We start from the raw sequence: 20,743 nt of genomic DNA, 5'->3' as shown, positions 1-20,743 counted from the left end.
CCGGACCTCGTCCGAGACCGACTGCAGCTTCCAGGGCAAAATGAGTTCGATACCCCTGGCCTTTATAGACACCCCTGGCCTTTATAGACACCCCTGGCCTATATAGACACCCCTGGCCTTTATAGACACCCTTTATAGACACCCCTGGCCTTTATAGACACCCCTGGCCTTTAGACACCCCTGGCCTTTATAGACACCCCTGGCCTTTATAGACACCCCTGGCCTATATAGACACCCCTGGCCTTTATAGACACCCCTGGCCTATATAGACACCCCTGGCCTATATAGACACCCCTGGCCTATATAGACACCCCTGGCCTATATAGACACCCCTGGCCTTTATAGACACCCCTGGCCTATATAGACACCCCTGGCCTATATAGACACCCCTGGCCTATATAGACACCCCTGGCCTATATAGACACCCCTGGCCTATATAGACACCCCTGGCCTATATAGACACCCCTGGCCTATATAGACACCCCTGGCCTTTAGCTACAGATCCAATAAAATCACCAGTTCATCGTAAATGCATTTGTATTCTTTATTATGTTGTTCCACCATCATTCCTTCCTTGTACAGTATAAAGCTTTAGCCATACAAAAACGACCACTGTCTACTGATAAAACCTGTGAGTATTTCATGGAAATACTAGCGGTATGAGGACAAAATGAAACGTTTCATGCATCTTTTCTTAAATAAAATATGAAAATATGAAACCTAAAATGAAAAACAAAATAAAAAAATTTACTTCTGGCAAAAACACAATTCCTGCATTATGGCCGGTGTTGTTGAAATCTGAATGACATGACTAGGTTTATGGCTACCAATGTCCACAAGAAATGATGAATTTAAAAGATAATACAATTCAAAAATAAAAAATAAATGTAAAACAAAAAACACATTTAACCAAAAGGCATGTTTTTTTGTTATGTAGATAAACCATTGCAATGCAATAAATGCAAAATAAATTGTAAATCGGTTTTAAATCAATCTATGCCACAAGAAAATGCAGCATGCATCTAACTAACTAATACACATTCAATTTTGCCCATCCTTAAGACTCTAAAATGACAAAACATTTCCCTTAGGAGAGTAGAGATATAGTGACGCATGCATTTGGGCTTGAATACTGCCCAAATCTTGTGATGACATGGTGTTTCATGACATCTAGCTTGTCCATGAACAGCTCTTGCAACACAAGTCAGTATCCAAACATGCTTACTGCCCTAGCTTTCATCCTAAATGAAGGTGTGGTTAACCATACAGTCCAAGCAGGGAATAAACACAGGCAACGGGTGCATCTCAACTGACACCAGCTACCACATATAGTGCACTACCGTCGACCAGTGTCCTAGGCCCTGATCAAAATTAGTGCACTATATAGCGAACAGGCTACCATTTGAGACCTAGATATTTATTATCATTCCACTGGGCCTCTACTCAGTGAGGTAACCACGCTTGTCCATGTCTTAGACTGTAAACATGTCTACAATAGAGAGTGTATTGTTTACCAATTTTATGTCATCAATGTTGTCAACTATGCTAGATGAATTTCGTTTTCAGACCTGGGGCATATTTTTGTTCCAGTCCAAGACTATCACACCCATTTCAACAACTCAATGATTGGTTGATCAATTCAGAATCAGGTGTGATAAATGTTGTGCTCGAACCAAAACCAGGACCAGGACTTAAAGCCTCAGTACTATCCTAGTATGTGTGTGATTGCTATAAGTTAAAGGCATATAGATTTTTTTTTTTTTTTGTGTGTTTTTTTTTTTCAACAAACAAAGAGTCCATTGGTATGTTTTTTTTCTAGTATGAAGAAGACTCCAGCCATGCACTGTTTTGGTTTCTAGGGTTTGTGTCCATGCTAGTTGTTGTCCTTCACCCACTGCTCTATCCACTGTTTTGGTTTCTAGGGTTTGTGTCCATGCTAGTTGTTGTCCTTCACCCACTGCTCGATCCACTGGACTACCTGCTCCAGGTTGCGCTCCAGGTCCTCAGGCTCGTTGCTGGGCAACTGGTGGACAATCTCCTCCTTGTAGGCCTCCATGGCCTCCTCGTAGATGGTCTGGAAGATCTCACACTGGACATTGTCCTGCAATTTCTTCCCTGTGTAGCCCCTGTGGAGAGAGAGAGAGAAAAATACACATCATGTGAATCCCCTATAGGGTCTTTCTCTCTCTCTCTCTCTCTCTCTCTCTCTCTCTCTCTCTCTCTCTCTCTCTCTCTCTCTCTCTCTCTCTCTCTCTCTCTCTCTCTCTCTCTCTCTCTCTCTCTCTCTCTCTCTCTCTCTCTCTCTCTCTCTCTCTCTCTCTCTCTCTCTCTCTCTCTCTCTCTCCCCTTCTATAGGGGGTACACAGCGAGAAATAAGAGATTGTACAAAACACTTCCCTATGTAGCCCCCCCCCACCCCCATGAAGGAGAAGGAAAGGGAGGAGCATGTCAGCCAGTGGTAGGAGAGAGAGAGAGACCCTTTTTAGACAACTGAGCCCGAGTCATACTGGGTTGTGAGCCACTGGCCTGTTAATACGCCAACCATAGTAGCTGGAACCGTGTTGAAAGCACAATGAGCAAATAAAACCACTGAGCCAGCGTAAAAAGATTTAGGTTGGCACGACAGTACGAAAGAAGAAGAGAACACAGGGTCATAGTGCCTGTAGCCCGGAAAACAGCACGGCAGTGATAATGTAGTCCGTGTTCGCGACGTCTAGCAAATACACTGTCAAAACATTTTTTTCAATTTGCCAGGAGGAAACCCCACCTGCCCTCCAGCCGGCTGTAGAGGTTGGTGTTGTCTGTGCGGAGCACGAAAACAATCTGGAACCAACGCTCTGGGAAGAAGTCACAGCCGTGGTAGTCCACTATCACCCCTCCGTCGCCCATCTTATCCTCCAGCTCATCCACCACCTGGAACAAGGTAGTGAAACAGTCAGCCTTTAAAAAAAAACACGAGGGGAAACAAAAACACACAAGTCCTGTGGCAGGGTAACTGCAGCACCTAAAAATACACAGGCTTTTTGTCATGAGATGTGAATAGACTGTTTTAGATGAGATAAGACTCACCCGGTCCTCATCTAACACGGGGCACTGGTACTCTTCATCAAATCCATCAAACAGCTGCCCTAGAAGAGACCGAGACAAACAACGTCATCAGCATGCTCTCCAAAACTTCTAATTAGATAGGCCTATTTACACTCCCGTCATGTGACAACACAATGAGTCGTGATGGGGTAGTGTTATGGTAGATACAGAGTGGTTTCAGAAAGTATTCATACCCTTGACATATTACACATTTGTATTACAGCCTGAATTCAAAATTGATTAAATCTGGGGGGGTTTTCCTCACTAAAAAGTAAAAACATGTTTTTAGAAATTTTAGCAAATGTATTGAAGAGAAATATAGGAAATATCTACTTTACATAAGTCCTCACACCCAAGTCAAACCTTTAGTCTCTAAGAGCTTTTCACACCTGGATTGTGCAACATTTGTCCATGATTATTAGCTCAATTATTCAAGCGCTGTCAAATTAGTTGCTGATCATTGCTAGACAACCATTTTCAGGTCTTGCCATAGACCTTCAAGTAGATTTACAGTACCAGTCAAAAGTTTGGACACACCTACTCAAGTTTTATTTTTTTTACACTGTAGAATAATAGTGAAAACATCAAAACTATGAAATAACACACATGGAATCATGTAACCAAAAAAAGTGTTAAATTAAAATTTATTTTATATTCTTCAAAGTAGAAACCCTTTGCCTTGATGACAGCTTTGTACACTCTTGGCATTCTCTCATCCAGCTTCATGAGGAATGCTTTTCCAACAGTCTTGTAGGAGTTCCCACATATGCTGAGCACTTGTCTCCTTTTCCTTCACTCTGCGGTCCAACTCATCCCAAACCATCTCAATTGGGTTGAGGTTGTACGATTGTGAAGGCCAAGTCATCTGATGCAGCCCTCCATCACTCTCCTTCTCAGTCAAATTGCCCTTACACAGCCTGGAGGTGTGTTTTGGGTCATTGTACTGTTGAAAAACAAATGTTAGTCCCACCAAGCACAAACCAGATAGGATGGCGTATCGCTGCAGAATGCTGCGGTAGCCATGCGATTTAAGTGTGCTTTGAATTCTAAATAAATCACAGACTCTGCATCTCGCAAAGACACAGCAGTTGGAACCAAAAACTTACCAGACCAAAGGACAGATTTCCACCAGTCTAATGTCCATTGCTTGTGTTACTTGGCCCAAGCAAGTGTCTTTTTCTTATCAGTGTCCTTTAGTGGTGGTTTCTTTGCAGCAATTCGACCATGAATGCCTGATTCACGCAGTCTCCTCTGAACAGTTGATGTTGAGATGTGTCTGTTACTTGAACTCTGAAGCATTTATTTGGGCTGCAATCTGAGGTGCAGTTAACTCTAATGACCTTATCCTCTGCAGCAGAGGTAACTCTGGGTCTTCCTTTCCTGTGGCGGTCCTCATGAGAGCCAGTTTCATCATAGCGCTTAATGGTTTTGGCGACTGCACTTGAAGAATCTTTCAGATTGACTGACCTTCATGTCTTAAAGTAATGATGGGCTGTCATTTCTCTTTGCTTATTTGAGCTGTTCTTGCCAAAATATGGACTTGGACTTTTACCAAATAGGGCTATCTTCTGTATACCACCCCTACCTTGTCACAACACAACTGATTGGCTCAAACGCATTAAGATAATACATTCCACAGATGAACTAACTAACAAATTAACTTTGAACAAGGCACACTTGTTAATTGAAATGCATTCCAGGTGACTACCTCAAAGCTGGTTGAGAGAATGCCAAGAGTGTGCAAAGCTGTCATCAATGCAAAGGGTGGCTACTTTGAAGAATCTTAAATAGCAAATTATATTTAGTTTTGTTTAACACTTTTTTTGGTTACTACATGATTCCATACGTGGTATTTCATAGTTTTAATGTCTTCACTATTATTCTACAATGCAGAAAATATTACAAATAAAGAAAAACCCTGGAATGAGTGGGTATCCAAACATTCAACTGGTAATGTTACAGTTTTGACTTACTCGGCCACTCAGGAACATTCACTGTCTTGTTAAGCAACTCCAGTGTAGATGTGGCCTTGTGTTTTAGGTTATTGTCCTGCTGAAAGGTGAATTAATCTCCCCGTGTCTGGTGGAAAGCTGACGTAACAAGTTTTCCTCCCGGATTTTGTCTGTGCTTAGCTTCATTCGGTTTCTTTTTTAGCTTGAAAAACTCCCCAGTCCGATTAGAAGCATATCCATAACATGACGCTGCCACCACTATGCTCATCTATACGTTTATGCTAGGTAAAGCCCCGCCGTATCTCAGCTCACTGGTCACCATAGCAACACCCACCCATAGCACACGCTCCAGCAGGTATATTTCACTGGTCATCCCCAAAGCCAACACTTACTTTGGCCACCTTTCCTTCCAGTTCTCTGCTGCCAATGACTGGAATGAATTGCAAAAATCACTGAAGCTGGAGTCTTATATCTCCCTCTCAAACTTTAAGCATCAGCTGTCAGAGCAGCTTATCGATCACTGTACCTGTACACAGCCAATCTGTAAATAGCACACCCAACTATCTTATCCCCATATTGTTACTTATCCTCTTTTACACCCCAGTATCTCTACTTTCACATCATCATCTGCACATCTATCACTCCAGTGTTAATGCTAAATTGTAATTATTTTCACCTCTAGGGCCCATTTATTGCCTCTTCTACAGTTGCACACACTATACATAGATTTTTCTATTGTGTTATTGACTGAACGTTTGTTTGTGTAACTCGGTGTTGTTTTTGTCGCTTTGCTTTATCTTGGCCAGGTTGCCGTTGTAAATGAGAAGTTGTTCTCAACTGGCCTACCTCGTTAAATAAAGTTGAAATAAAAAATAAATAAATAAATGCTTTTTTTTGTGTGGTATTCAGTAATGTGTTGCATTTGCATAAACATATCACTGTACTCAGGACAAAAAGTGAATTGCTTTGCCACAAAGCTTTAGTGCCTTGTTGCAAACAGGATATTTTTATTCTGTACAGGCTTCCTTCTTTTCACTCTGTCAATGAGGTTATTATTATGGAGTAACTACAATGTTGTTGATCCATTCTCAGTTTTTTATCACAGCCATTAAACTCTGTAACGGTTTTAAAGTCACCATTGGCCTCATGGTGAAATCCCTGAGCAGTTCCCTTCCTCTCCGGCAACTGAGTTAAGAAGGACGCCTGTATCTTTAATAATTTCACCATGCTCAAAGGGATATTTCAATGTCTGCTTATTAATTTTTTTTACCCATCTACCAATAGGTGCCCTTCTTTGCGTGGCATTGGAAACCTCCCTGGTCATTGTGGTTGAATCTGTGATTTAAATCCACTGCTCGACTGAGGGACCTTACAGATAATTGTATGTGTGGGGTACAGAGAGTTATTTAAACAATCATGTTAAACACTTATTGCACACAGAGTGCATCCATGCAACTTATTACGTGACGTGTTAAGCACATTTTTCCTCCTGAACTTATTGAGGCTTGCCATAACAAATATCTGAATATTTATTGACTCAAGAAATGTAAACTTTTCATCAATTAGGAAAAATGTCAAATAACATAATTCCACTGACATTATGTGGTGTTGTGTGTAGGCCAGTGACAATGTTTTTCTCTCAATTTCATCCATTTTAAATTCAGTCTGTAACAACAAAATGTGGAAACAGACGAGGTGTGTGAATACTTTCTGAAGCTGTACCCTTATGCATTTGGTCATCTGTGGTCTATTCATTAGTCAGAATACGTTTGGAAAAGTTTTTTTTTTCTCCCGCAACAGAAACCCTTTATGATCCAAATGCAAAGAACGGTCCTAATTGACTAATAGAAACTCGTTTTCACTGCAAAACATTTTCCGTTTGGAATTAACGGTTTCCATTGCACAACGTTTTGCAGCGGGATCAGACTAATGAATAGTCAGTCCCCTAGTGTGTCTTCTTACCTTCTTGTGCCAGGTCGCCTACATTGACATAGGTTAGTCCTGTCCTCTGGGCAAGCTCTTTCCCCAGGGTGGTCTTCCCTACGCCAGGGGTACCTGTCAGGTGACGGCATAATCATCATAAACAACGTGCTAACTAGGTGGGTAGCTACCTCAAATTTAGCCTACTTCGCCGTTGTACATCTGCAACCACGTCCCAAACATCATACTTTTCTATTTCTACATGTGGTATCTATGCAAACCATTTGCAAGTGAATGATGCTGAAGTTACGAATGGGGTTGTTAGGTACAGTACCTACTAGTAGCTAGCTAACGCCAGGAATTTCGACCACGCAGCATCTTTCGAGCTTATTTGTGGTGCATCATAGGCTAGCCACAAGCACATAATCGCCCTGAACGGTCTATACACTTACAAATTAAATATCGTTATAGAGGCGGGTAGACGGTGGTAGTTAAATAGATAGTTAACTCGTTGAATGGAGACTTGTTTAACATTACCTGTCAGTAGAATATTTGGTCGCTTCATGATTTTCATCGCTGTTTTTTTTTCTTGCCTTGCGTGCTCTACACGTGACCAATTACAAAGGTACCGTAGAACTCGGAAAGTTGTCCTATTTTGTTTGTTACTTTTCTTATCAAAACCAGACCACTTGTAACAATCAGTAACCCACTCAATCAAAGTTACTTATGAGTAAAATACAACAAAGCTTCGTGAATCGTGTATTTGGAGAACACGCGACCCCGTGTGCGTGATGTGACGTCAGTATTCCGCGCCGAGTTGTCAAGAAGGACCTTGATTTTAAAGGGAAAACGCTCCTTGCTCTGTGGTGTTTTGATTCGACGTTTGTTATGCATTTGCGTTTCTGTTACAAATTTAAGTTATAATACATGTGACTTTCAAAGTTTGGAATTACTTCAGAGGATGGCCAAGAATGGTATGCGTACTTTGTTTCATTTATCTAGCTTGGTTTGTTGCGTGAGAAGTGAAGTCTGCGTCGGTAGCTAACTAACTAGCAGCTTTAGCTTAACGTTACTTTGTTAACTTGTTTGCCAACTTGAGTTAGCTAGACGAAACGTTGGATGTGTTCGCTACTATTGCAGCTCTAGTGACATAATCGACCTTATTCCTACTTAGTTATGCCACGTAGATGGATATTACTCAATAGCACACTCAATCGCTAGCAAACGTGAGTAGAATTAGCGCTAGGTAGCTACGTTAGCTAGCTAAGCTAGTCTGTTTTCTGCATTCGTTATGATATAAGTTAATTATTGTTTTCTATTCCATCTTCCTCAGCCTTGCATTGACCAGCTGGCGCCTTTTGTCAATGTGAAGTACCACATCTTATGATGTCAAAACTTTCTCTGAGAGGAAAAGTAGCTTCAAATAAAGTGAGTTCATGGTGTGCTAGTGTGGGTGCAGGTCTGTGAGCGAGGTCAAAGTAGATCGCTAGCACGTTAAGGAGTCACTGTCACTTCACTAACATCTCTCTCCCCCCAGCTGGATCGTTGGGTGGAGCCATCATTCGGTGAACACCTCGGCAATGCCAACCTCTCCCTCTCCTCAGGCATTGGAGGCGTAGCCCTCTCTGGAGGTACCTGGGTTGGCAAGGCCCGGCCGTCCAGCACCGACCTCAACAGCAGCAAACGCCTCTGTAAGAGGAGGGCAGACCCCAACGCCTCCAAGCTCCAGACCTCTACCTCCACAGAGCCTGCACAGGGCGACCAGGATGAGCCCTGGGTGGACATACACAAACTCCACTCTCAGGTAACCATCACGGGGGAAAGACTAGACCACCAGACCCCACTGAAGTGAAGTGGTTTATTCATCACACACTAATCTCTATTTGGCCTTGTGTAGGCTGAACTGGCCGTCCACAAAAAGAAGATTGAAGAGGTGGAGGATTGGATGAGAGTACATGTGGACCCCAAGACTGCAAAGGTTTGGCTCTGATTTTTTTAAAGCTCAAAAGATGGCTATAGATCACTGTTTATGTCACTATGCATTCATCACAGTTTTAGAGACACTTTTATCACTTCAAATTCTGAATTGTTGTGTTTTCAATTGAGAATAATACACCAAATCAAAGCTAAAACATTACTGCTCATTTATACCAACAGCACCCCATGAAAAATATGAATAAATATATATATATATATATATATATTGTGCACGAGCACATTTCATTGCACCGCCCCGCCCCAAACATTTCCCATTTCTATGATATCTAATCTAAACACAAGTTTTCAGAAAGCTCTCAGTACTCAAACTGTGCCCTCGTGTCCACAGGGTGGCGCTGTCCTGCTGCTGACCGGTCCGTCGGGGTGTGGGAAGTCAGCTACAGTGCAGGTTCTGGCCCAGGAACTGGGCTACAGGGTGCAGGAGTGGAGCAACCCATCCAGCCTCTCAGAGTACCGACCCAGCGCAGACCGCTCAGACCCTGACACTTACAGACAGATCTTCGACCCAGGTGAGAAAAACCTGGTGTGTATTCAGTGGTGTAAAACTTTCTGAACGTTGCAGATAGAACTGTGTGGGGCTGACATGATTCCTTATTCTACATAACAAACCATCCTATCTGTTTAGTACATTTTTTGTAACGTTGCACCCTCCTAAACAGGCCCGAGGTCTGTCTGGACCAAACAGGCTTGTACCTCTATTTTGTGTTTTCCCGTTTTTTTTTTTGTTGATCATTCGTTTTATTGTACTGTATGTTCAAGACGTAGACGCTGGATTGCCAGCGTACATCCAACACATAATCACATGAACTTTACCGTCTTCTTTGTTCCTCCCCCAGACTCGAGGTTCAATGGTTTCTATGGCAGCTCTCAAACAGGCCTGTTCCAGGAGTTCCTTCTCAGGGCCAACAAGTACAACCGCCTGCAGATGAGCGGAGAGGGAGGGGCCTCTGACTCAGACAGGAAGCTCATACTGGTGGAGGTACAGTACACTACCTACTTACAGACAGTATCTTTGCCATGACAACACAGCACTTAAACGTTTACAGTAGTAAGAAAAGCTTTACGTATTTTTGACGTTTCTTTCTTGACGTTGAGTTAATCATTTGTGTATCTGGTGTTAATTTCTCCGTTTGTTTCTCTCTCACACGCTCTCAGGACTTTCCTAACCAGTTCTACAGGCAGCCTGGGTCCCTGCATGATATTCTGAGGTGAGCTCCCCGTGTTTTGAGCGACTCGCTGTGACTGCAGAAGATATTACTACTGAGGTTTTGTTCTGTATTAATTTGTGTACGTACATGTTCCTCCTCTGTCAGGCGGTTTGTGAAGACGTGCCGGCGTCCCCTGCTGTTCATCGTGTCTGACAGTCTGAGTGGAGACAGCAGCTCCAGACTGCTGTTTCCTAAACACATACAGGAAGAGCTGGGGGTTTGCAACATAAGGTACTTTATAGTAAACTCTGTACACTAACCCAACACACCGCCCACTGTTCCCTAAACATGTACAGGAGGAAGTGAACATGAGCAACATCAGGTAGATTGACAGGTTATCTTTCTCTAACCCAGTGGCCCTCTTCTTCTGTTTCCAGTTTTAACCCTGTGGCTCCCACCAGTATGATGAAGGTTCTGAGCCGGATTGTGTCTGTACAGTCAGTAAAGGTGAAACAACATGTCTTTATATGCATGGGAGTGTATGTAACCTAGTGGTTAGAGTGTTGTGCCAGTAACCAAAAGGTTGCTGGATTGAATCCCCGAGCTGACAAGGTAAAAATCTGTCGTTCTGCCCCTGAACATGGCAGTTAACCCACTGTTCCCCAGTAGGCTGTTATTGTAAATAAGAATTTGTTCTTAACTTGGTTAAATGTAATAAATAATAATAATAATAATGTACATGAGTGTGTATGTGCTGTTCTTTTCTGGATGTGTGTGTGTGTCCACAGAGTGGAGGAAAGATGTGTGTTCCTGACAAGGCTGCTTTGGAACTGCTGTGTTCAGGATCCTCCGGGGACATCCGCAGTGCCATCAACAGCCTGCAGTTCTCCTGTCTCACAGGTGAGGGCACCACACACCCATAAATGCCACACAACAGTTCAGTGGTCAGTCACCTGCTGCTCCTAATCCTGCTGGTCTAAAATCAATGGCTTCTGAACCGTTTAGCATTGTGACACACCTAGAGCTTTTGGGTTTTTGCTTTCCTAGACACATATGGCCTGGTCCTGGGCTAAGACACATATTCAATGGAAATTCTCCATTTTAAAGAGCCTTTTTTAAAGTATAGGACTAGGCGTAATCTGTCAGAGAAACCGGGCTCTTTAGCCAGGACCCAGACTGAATTTGTGACTGAAAGGTAATAGACTATGACCGACCAGTAGTCTACTGATGAAGAACTGCTGACTGAAAGCTTACAGACCAGTAGTCTACTGATGAACTGCTGAAGTGATTCATATATTAAAGTCAGTGAACCACCTTGTGAAAGCTGTTCTCCACGGTTATAATGTTCCAGACCAGCCTATGAAGAAGGGGTTCTCGGCGGTGGAAAGGGGAAAGGCCACAGCGACCTCGTCGGGGAGAGCCGTTGTCAAGGCAACGCGTGGGAAGAGGAAGGCCAAAGACTCAGAGGGGCGGGACAAGGAGCTGGCAATAGGGGGGAAAGACTCCTCCCTCTTTCTCTTCAGAGCACTCGGCAAGATCCTCTACTGCAAGAGTGAGTGATGTCAGGGGGAAACGGGCAGTACATGGTAAAAGCCTGTCGGTGTGAATGGAATAGAGAGATGGAGAGGAAGCCTTTTCTTAGCGTTTAGATTCAGCAGGGATACAACATTGGGAAACATTCAGATAGATATGTATTATAGAGAACAAACGTGTGTCTCTGACATGTAAAATAAGGAATCGGAACAGCTCTGTTCGTCACAATTATAACAGTGATGTTCCACAACGTTACATTGCTGGGAGGAGGGGCTCTGTTGAAGTGGATGGATTTTGATTGGCTGGTGTGTTTATGATTTGACAGGGGAGAGCCCTGAGGCTTCAGAAGGTTCCCAGGGACCCAGTCTGCCTGCACATCTCTCAGAGCACCACAGAGACAGGTTACTGGTGGACCCAGAGGTACAACACAGACCAACACGTAGACAGACCTAACGTGTCATCATATAACCCCCACCTCCCTCTCCCCTATCAGGCTGTAGTAGAACGCTCCCACATGTCAGGAGAGTTCTTCAGCCTGTACCTGCAGCAGAATTACCTGGAGTTCTTCTCTGATGTGGAGGATGTGGCCCGGGCTTCAGAGTACCTGTCTGATGCTGACTTCCTCACTGCCGAGTGGAGCGTGAGTAGCACTAGGACCGGGCATTATTGGCCTAAAAATCAAACATGGCCGATTTTCACGATATATATATCTACATTTTTTGTTTCATAACATTTTCTCTAAATTTGCTTTGTTGTAAAATATTATAGGTCAAATAAACTGCATTTCAAACCGTCAGTAATAATCTAATGAATTCAGGGCTTGTGATATTATATCTAGGCTAAATATAAGCCTTCCACAATCATAAGACCCACTAATAATGTAATTATTTGATCAAAATAGTTTAACCAGCTTTTTTTTTGTTGCAATTAATCACTGATCTGGCTTTCAAGTCTCTGAAAATGGCCTTTTTATAAAAAAACACAGTTTTACCAGAACCATGCATAATGCACATAGACTAATAATGAGTGACTACATGTAGCAGGCACTATAGAACATTAACACCGGTCTCATCAACATTACGCTGATCTTTTATAGTTCTAGAATAGAAAAAACACCATTGTCCAAATGTACATGACAACATCGAGCACTCGGATGTCAAAATGTCAGGACCGTGAGGCTAGGAAAATATTTAAATCTAACATTGACTACTTGGATTTGGGACACTGTAGTCAAGTCAAGTTTTTCATATGATGCCCCATTGGTATCATATCACAAGCAATGCATAGGCTTATTGAGTTACTGTTGCAAACCGTTTCCCGGCTAGCAGGCAGTGTCATTGTGTGTGTAGTCCCGTAGCACCATGGGGGAGTACGGCTCTTCTGTCGCCACCAGAGGTCTTCTACACTCCAACTCTGGTCACGTGGCTGGCGGCTTCAGACCCCTGCACAAACCCAACTGGCTATTGGTCAACAAGAAGGTAACTTTAACATGCACAAGCGCACACAAACACTAATGTACACACACGCACGCGCACGTGCGCTTACACAGTCACTCACACCAACATATTCAGGCTCCTGCACAAACCCAACTTGCTACTGATCAAGATAAGGTGAAAGATCAGAGGGTTATGATGGAAACACTCACACACACATTGGGGTTGATACCAGTAACATGAGGGGACTTTCGTGTGTGTGTGTGTGTGTGTGTGTGTGTGTGTGTGTGTGTGTTTCAGTACCGTGAGAACTGCCAGGCCGCCCAGTCCCTCTTCATCAGTTTCTGCCTGACACCTGTTAGTCTCCAGACAGAGCTACTTCCTTACCTCGCCCAGCTCAGCAACCCCTTGAGGAATCCAGGTTAGACACACACACGTGACCCTGCATTGCCCTACAACCTTACAATTAAAGATTATAGAAATAGATTACCATAACAGAAACATCCTCATCTTTGTTGAACCTTTTATTTGATAGTTTCCACATGAGCCCTGTATACATACATTTATAAAATATTAACATCTATATTCACATCAATACACACATCAATACACACATCAATACACACATCTATACACACATCTATATTCACATCAATACACACATCTATACACACATCTATACACACATCAATACACACATCTATACACACATCTATACACACATCAATACACACATCAATACACACATCAATACACACATCTATACACACATCTATATTCACATCAATACACACATCTATACACACATCTATACACACATCAATACACACATCTATACACACATCAATACACACATCTATACACACATCTATACACACATCTATACACACATCTATACACACATCTATACACACATCTATACACACATCTATACACACATCTATATTCACATCTATACACACATCAATACACACATCTATATACACATCAATACACACATCAATACACACATCTATATTCACATCTATACACATCAATATTAACATCTATACACATCAGTACACACATCAATACACACATCTATATTCATTCCCGGCGACGCACTTTTAGGGGCATAAAATATCACTTGCGGGCCGTTTTGTACCTGTGGGCCACCTGTTTCCAACCCATGCTCTAGATGCACACAATTTCTAACATTTTAGAGAGCCTTGGAGATTATTACAAGAGTAAGGTACAACAAAGAGACATTTTAAAGCAGCTTTACCTAACTGAGTGGAGATGGACAGGATCTCTGTCCCTGAGACAGGGTCTGGTGTCTCAGGACGTCTGGAAGTTCTGAACAGAATGTCCTTCTTGCCTGCCCACACCAGCAGACAGAAGAGCTCTGTCCTCCTCCTTACGAGGTTAAACACATGCAGATCACATTCAAATGAAGGACAGGGTCCGTTGTTTTGACTATACTTATGAGTAATGCAGAGTGCAGGCGGTTGATTTGCATCTGAAAGCCATGTTGCTCTTGAACCTGTGTTGCTATTGCTACTAGTGTCTGACTACTAGGGGTGTGTTGAGTAGTCCAACAAAACCACAATTGAATTGGATATGGGCAATTTTCCTGACACGATTATAATCTGAGTATTTTTTGTTGTTGTTGTAATCATCTGTGATAAAAAAATATATTTTCAGGTGCCAGTTAAATCAAGTGTGAGGTGGTACATGTTGTGAATGGCTAGTTTGCCTGTCTAAAGAGAAGGGCGGGGCTGTATGTTGATCCTGCTGCTCTGATTGGTTAGAGCAAGCTTTATTTCTCGGTCCACTCCAGGGCCTAAAAGGAACCTTTTGGTCCAGCAGCAAAGGAGAAATGCTCACTAACAGGGACGTAAACAAATTTGTGCACAAAATCTGAGAGAAATAAGCTTTTTGGAACATTTCTGATTTATATTTTAATATTTTTCGTTCAATATAGTAAGAAGTAATGTGGTCTATTGTTTCATAAAAAAAATTGGTGACTTTAGTCTCAACCGAAATATCACAGATGGGACAAAAATGTTCCCCTGCCTTTTAAAGGGTTGACGGTTACCTTGGTAACGCGACTCAGACGTGTTTGTGCCTGTGAGATTGGAGTCTGACAAGTAGCAGCGTTGTCTTCTCTTCCCTAGCAGTTAAAACTCAAAACTGTGAAAAACAACACAGCTTGTGAACAAAACAAGGTAAATAGCCAAGAAACACAAGGACAACGTCTCACTTCAGTAGACTTTCGTTTCAAGTGAATTAGACCAACTTTTATGCCTGTTAGCAGCGCTTCTAAAAATGTATATTTCATTCCGCTGTTCACGTGCGCACAGCCCCCTGCCCACGTGCGCACAGCCCCCTGCCAGGCAGTGTTGCAGCTGGAGGTCGGATACGATAAAGGATTCGTAGTTCTTTGTGCAATAAAACATTTCCAGCTTTGAAACAAAACAGCCACTGCAACATTTATTTTACTATGAATGTGATCATACTGGACTATTTCAATTCACAAATGTCAGTGAAATGCTCCCACCGTGGAGCCCTGACCACCCGCCAACCAATGTGTCTGGTGGAATAGACACCTGACAATGCCAAAATCAACCCACATTTTTTGCCAGGTGGCTGGTGTTAATTTTTAGGCATGGTCAACTCGCTTTCACCCGATCACTTCTCCTCGCATGTTTATGGTCTGATCATTTTACATCGACGCCGCCTCATGTTAGCCTGGTACTATGATAAATCAAATGATGAGGACGTTTGATAGCGTTGGACTAGTAACCGGAAGGTTGCAAGTTCAAATAATTAGGGACAAAATATGAACTGCCAATGAGCATTATGATTTAGTGACCGCAAACTGCCACTGCAAATTGAAGACACAGACATGCACCCCTCCACGCTGCTCATAATCTGCAGGCTATTTGGTCTATAAACTTGCAGACGGGTATTTTGACAACAATCTATTTAGGCATATTTAAACACTTTCCGATCACGAGTATCATCCAACTATCAACGGTCAATTTACAAGTACGGCCAGGTTGGCACACCCCTACTGTCTATGTCAGTAACATGTACAATAGTTATTGCTGAATATCATTGTTCTTAATTCAGTTTCTATTTGATGGTGTTAATCAAGGTTGCTTTTAAGGAAACGAGCCACCAGGCAGGTTTGATTAGCTTGCATGCTACTAAGATAACCCACCTGTAGCATGTTATGCTAGTCTAGCTTGCTAAACTAATTGGAGTATTGTGTTAGAACAGTAGAGGGGTTCTCCACCTACGGTTCTGGAGAGGTATTGTGTGTGCAGGTTTTTGTTACAGCCCAGTACTAAGACGTCTGACTCCCTCTCCTTCCACGTCCCCCCCCCTCCTTCTTGGTCTCTCCCATACAGCTCAGATAGCCTTCATTCAGGATGTGGGTTGTCTTTCCCGCAGAAAGTTGCCTGGCAGGTACATCACCTATAAGCGATCTTTTACTATATTTGCGCCATAGTGGGATGTTGTCTTCCATATTTTCTATGCCACTGACCTCTTTTAAAAAAAGATGTGTATTCCTCTCTCTGCATCGGTTCAGGTTGAAACTGGAGGCTCTGACAGACAAAGACCCAGGGCTGCTGGAGTTGGACAGTGAGGAAGAGGAGGACGGGGGGCTCGTGTCTTCACCCGTCGACCAAACCTCTGGCACCCTCTCTGGGGAGACAGGAGACCAGGGGGATCCCTCCCTGGAGCCTCTTCTACCAGGCAGCCAGGGCCCAGGGGCCGGGGGACCAGGTGGAGACCTCCCTGCCTCCCAGCCTCAGCCCACTGCCACCTCAGCCCTTCTGGAGGAGGAGGACGTAGTCATAGAGGAATACGACAGTGATTTCTGATTGACAGAGCTGACACTCCAATCACAGTACAGAGACTTCTGATACAGTCACCTCCCGACTTTGTGATTGACAGAGCCGACGTTCCAATAAGAGGACTTCTAACATTGTCCCGCCCTCCTGCCTTACTTAAAAACTGTGATCACTTACAGGACAGAACAGAAGAAGTTTGCGTTCGTTATTTTATGTCTGACTGTCACTGTATCTGTTATTGTATCTTATGGTAATAACTGTAGTTTTCATATCAATGAATTTCTGGTATTATTCATTAGTGTTTTTCCTCAGTGAGTTCGGGGGGGGGGGCAAATTCCATCCCAATTCCTGTCTGATTCCATATCTGAACAAGTGACTTATATTGAAATGGAATTGGACCTGACACACTGATTTATTTGAAACATGTATTAACAAAACACACATGACAGATGTTGTGGCTAGCTTTATTGCAGACTTTGTGTGTTTGTTAGTGTTTATTTATTTGTGTGTGTTTTTAGAGCACTTATCTTGGAATATATTTTGTTTGGCTTTAGAACTGCTGAGAACTTGGAGATGTGGAGATGTGTACAGTGGTAGGTAGGCTTAATATACATGCCTGGCTTTTCAATTTGATTTTTCTTCATCCTTGTCTTTTTGTAAATGACCATGCCAAGAGTGCTTGGCAGTGAAAGGTTAAAGTTCACCTCTCTCTAGCTTCCACTGAATCTTGAAGAAAAGATTACAAAAAAATGTGGCCTCCATCTTAACTCAACGGAAGTGTAAAACAGAAAGTGAAATAAAGTATTTTGTTAAAATGTAATGTTTCCTCTTGAGTACAGAAATAATGTAATCCAGGTCTCTTCCATTTATGGGCATCATATCAGAGAACCCCAAGTCTGGCATAACCAGTTTCTTTAAGATACCTATAGAACTACAGCAAGTTAAGCAGTGAATAACAGTAATTTTAAACAAATATCAATACATGTTTAATGGTGAGATAGGTCTTATTTTACTTTATTTAACCTTTATTTAACTAGGCAAGTCGGTTAAGAATAAATTTGTATTTACACTGACGGCCTAGGAACAGTGGGTTTGATCGTTTGATCTCAGACTCATGGAAATAGGCATTTAGATAATTTTTGAATGACTGTTTTGTGAGAAAATGAGAGCAGATGGTGTTAACAAACTACAGTGTATATGGCCTCCCTCTATTTTGTTTAAATCAAAGCAGGTTCTGCCTAATGGTGCAGTGTTGGCCGCATGATACATTTTTCGGACTATTCAGTTACCCATCCTAAAATGCAAGGGGCGCAACTCACTTGGGAGGGGGGGGGGGGCGGTGGTCACGATTTGCTGGCAGAGACAAATGAGTAATCAATACTTTCAAAACCAACGGCAATAAAAAAATAACCTACATGGGTACAAAACCAGACGCGCACCAGTAACAGTACACAAGCACTTACAAACAAACAATTCACCAGTAACACAGTACACAAGCACTTACAAACAAACAATTCACCAGTAACATAGTACACAAACCCTTACAAACAAACAATTCACCAGTAACAGTGCACAAACACTTACAAACAAACAATTCACCAGTAACACAGTACACAAGCACTGACAAACAAACAATTCACCAGTAACATAGTGCACAAGCACTTACAAACAAACAATTCACCAGTAACATAGTACACAAACACTTACAAACAAACAATTCACCGGTAACATAGTACACAAGCACTTACAAACAAACAATTCACCAGTAACATAGTACACAAACACTTACAAACAAACAATTCACCAGTAACATAGTGCACAAACACTTACAAACAAACAATTCACCAGTAACACAGTACACAAGCACTTACAAACAAACAATTCACCAGTAACACAGTACACAAGCACTTACAAACAAACAATTCACCAGTAACACAGTACACAAGCACTTACAAACAAACAATTCACCAGTAACATAGTACACAAGCACTTACAAACAAACAATTCACCAGTAACATAGTGCACAGGCACTTACAAACAAACAATTCCACACAAGGACATGGTGGGAACATAGGGTTAAATACACAACACTTTATGAGGGAAATGGAAACCAGGTGTGTAGGAAAACACGACAAAACAAATGGAAAATGAAAAGTGGATCGACGATGGCTAGAAGACCGGTGACGCCGACTGCCGAACACCGTCCGAACAAGGAGGGGAAACGACTTCGGTGGAAGTCGTGACAGTCGGGATAGAGTTGAGTTATTGACTAGGCTGGTGGGGGTCGGCATGCAGGCGGCTCAGGTTGGCTGGTTGATCTGGCTGGCTGGTTGATCTGGCTTGATGGTGGATCTGGCTGGCTGGTTGATCTGGCTGGCTGGTCGATCTGGCTGGCTTGTTGATCTGGCTGCATGGTTGATCTGGCTTGATGGTGGATCTGGCTGGCTTGTTGATCTGGCTGGATGGTTGATCTGGCTGGCTGGTTGATCTGACTGGCTTGTTGATCTGGCTGGATGGTTGATCTGGCTGGCTGGTTGATCTGGCTGGATGGTTGATCTGGCTGGCTGGTTGATCTGGCTGGAATTTGATAATAGAGGATCTTAATAAAGACAATCAAAAGTCTTTGCATTTTATTAAGAGTTGTTCATTGGTCAGGCTATTGGTTAAAGGTGCAAGACAATATTTATTGTTAAATTACCTTTGATCCAGTTATCATTAATCACGTAAACATGCGTAATAATAATATTTTACCTAGCTTGATGACTGTCGCCATTTTTGCTTACATTTTTGTTCTAACTAGAGATGTCATATTGGATTGTGTAAAAAATTAGCTTTAGATGCAGGAAATGAGCTTTAGATGCCCCATAAAATGATGTCTGAGGTCCCCCAGGACCCCTCCGCCAGGTTATGTCCCCCCACTTTTCTAAACCCAAATTGGGCACAACACCATATAAGACCGTTTTACAGCTGATTTATTACTATGTCATACCCTACAACTTAACTTGAGTCCGGAGTTTTACCTGATTAGGTTAGCCCAATGTTGCACATTAACAGAGGTGTGTATTCATGGATGTCAAGGGAAGCTAGGCTTCCAAAGAAATGGACCGAGAAAAAAGGAAAATAATGTATCTTTCATCTCTCTGTGTTTCATAAATTTCCTTCAATTCACAAGAGGATGAATTTATCTCACATGAGAAAGTGTAACGGATGTGAAACGGCTAGCTCAGTTAGCGGTAGTGCGCGCTAAATAGCGTTTCAGTCGGTGACGTCCTAGAAGTAGTAGTTCTCCTTGCTCTGCAAGGGCCGCGGCTTTTGTGGAGCGATGGGTAACGATGCTTCGTGGGTGTCAGTTGTTGATGTGTGCAGAGTTTTAAAAAAATTACAACTTAATATAAGGAATTTGAAACGATTTATACTTTTACTTTTGATACTTAAGTATATTTAAGCAATTACATTTACTTTTGATACTTAAGTATATTTAAAACCAAATACTTTTTGACTTTTACTCAAGTAGTTTACTAAAGTATCTTTACTTTACTTTTACTCATTTGGGTACTCTTCCCACCACTAGTGGTTTTACTTAGTTCTCTGTACTGGCCAATGATTATAACAGTGATTCTGATCCAACCATTCATTAATTCATACATACATCGTTGTGCCCCTGGCCTGAGAGGATGGAAGTTAAATATGTAGCTAGATGTAGTAGGCAAATGTTAACTAGCTACAGTAACATTGTCAATGAATGAAAGTTAGGCTAGCGAGCAAGAATTTTAGCCAGGTAACCTGGCACAACAAAAAGCGCGCTCTGTATGACAGAGTGATAGACCGTT

General features: G+C 42.4%; 2 protein-coding genes across 3 annotated transcripts; one reads left to right on the top strand and one right to left on the bottom strand.

Annotated features, from left to right (window-relative positions):
- Positions 1-530: 530 nt before the first annotated feature.
- Positions 531-7,778, bottom strand: LOC139389376 (adenylate kinase 6). 2 transcript variants are annotated; one of them, XM_071136095.1, is made up of 5 exons: positions 7,497-7,778; positions 7,002-7,094; positions 3,070-3,128; positions 2,768-2,913; positions 531-2,126 (listed from the first exon to the last, which is right to left on the bottom strand). In XM_071136095.1, the coding sequence occupies exons 1-5, from the start codon at positions 7,531-7,533 to the stop codon at positions 1,937-1,939; spliced, it is 525 nt and encodes a 174-aa protein (XP_070992196.1). In that variant the 5' UTR covers positions 7,534-7,778; the 3' UTR covers positions 531-1,936. The 2 variants fall into 2 exon arrangements, with proteins under 2 accessions (XP_070992196.1, XP_070992195.1); XM_071136094.1 differs by having other exon boundaries at positions 7,002-7,101; positions 7,504-7,733.
- LOC139389375 (RAD17 checkpoint clamp loader component) lies at positions 7,776-17,907 on the top strand. Its single transcript, XM_071136093.1, has 17 exons — positions 7,776-7,933; positions 8,293-8,387; positions 8,497-8,763; positions 8,857-8,937; positions 9,286-9,466; positions 9,794-9,936; positions 10,113-10,165; positions 10,271-10,396; positions 10,543-10,612; positions 10,894-11,005; positions 11,457-11,657; positions 11,964-12,058; positions 12,132-12,278; positions 12,988-13,116; positions 13,372-13,492; positions 16,467-16,524; positions 16,649-17,907. The coding sequence occupies exons 2-17, from the start codon at positions 8,343-8,345 to the stop codon at positions 16,941-16,943; spliced, it is 2,124 nt and encodes a 707-aa protein (XP_070992194.1). The 5' UTR covers positions 7,776-7,933; positions 8,293-8,342; the 3' UTR covers positions 16,944-17,907.
- Positions 17,908-20,743: the final 2,836 nt, after the last annotated feature.

This window comes from Oncorhynchus clarkii, chromosome 30 (genome assembly GCF_045791955.1).
Source record: "Oncorhynchus clarkii lewisi isolate Uvic-CL-2024 chromosome 30, UVic_Ocla_1.0, whole genome shotgun sequence".
Taxonomy (NCBI): Eukaryota; Metazoa; Chordata; class Actinopteri; order Salmoniformes; family Salmonidae; genus Oncorhynchus; species Oncorhynchus clarkii.
This window is presented reverse-complemented; position numbering and strand designations above follow the sequence as displayed.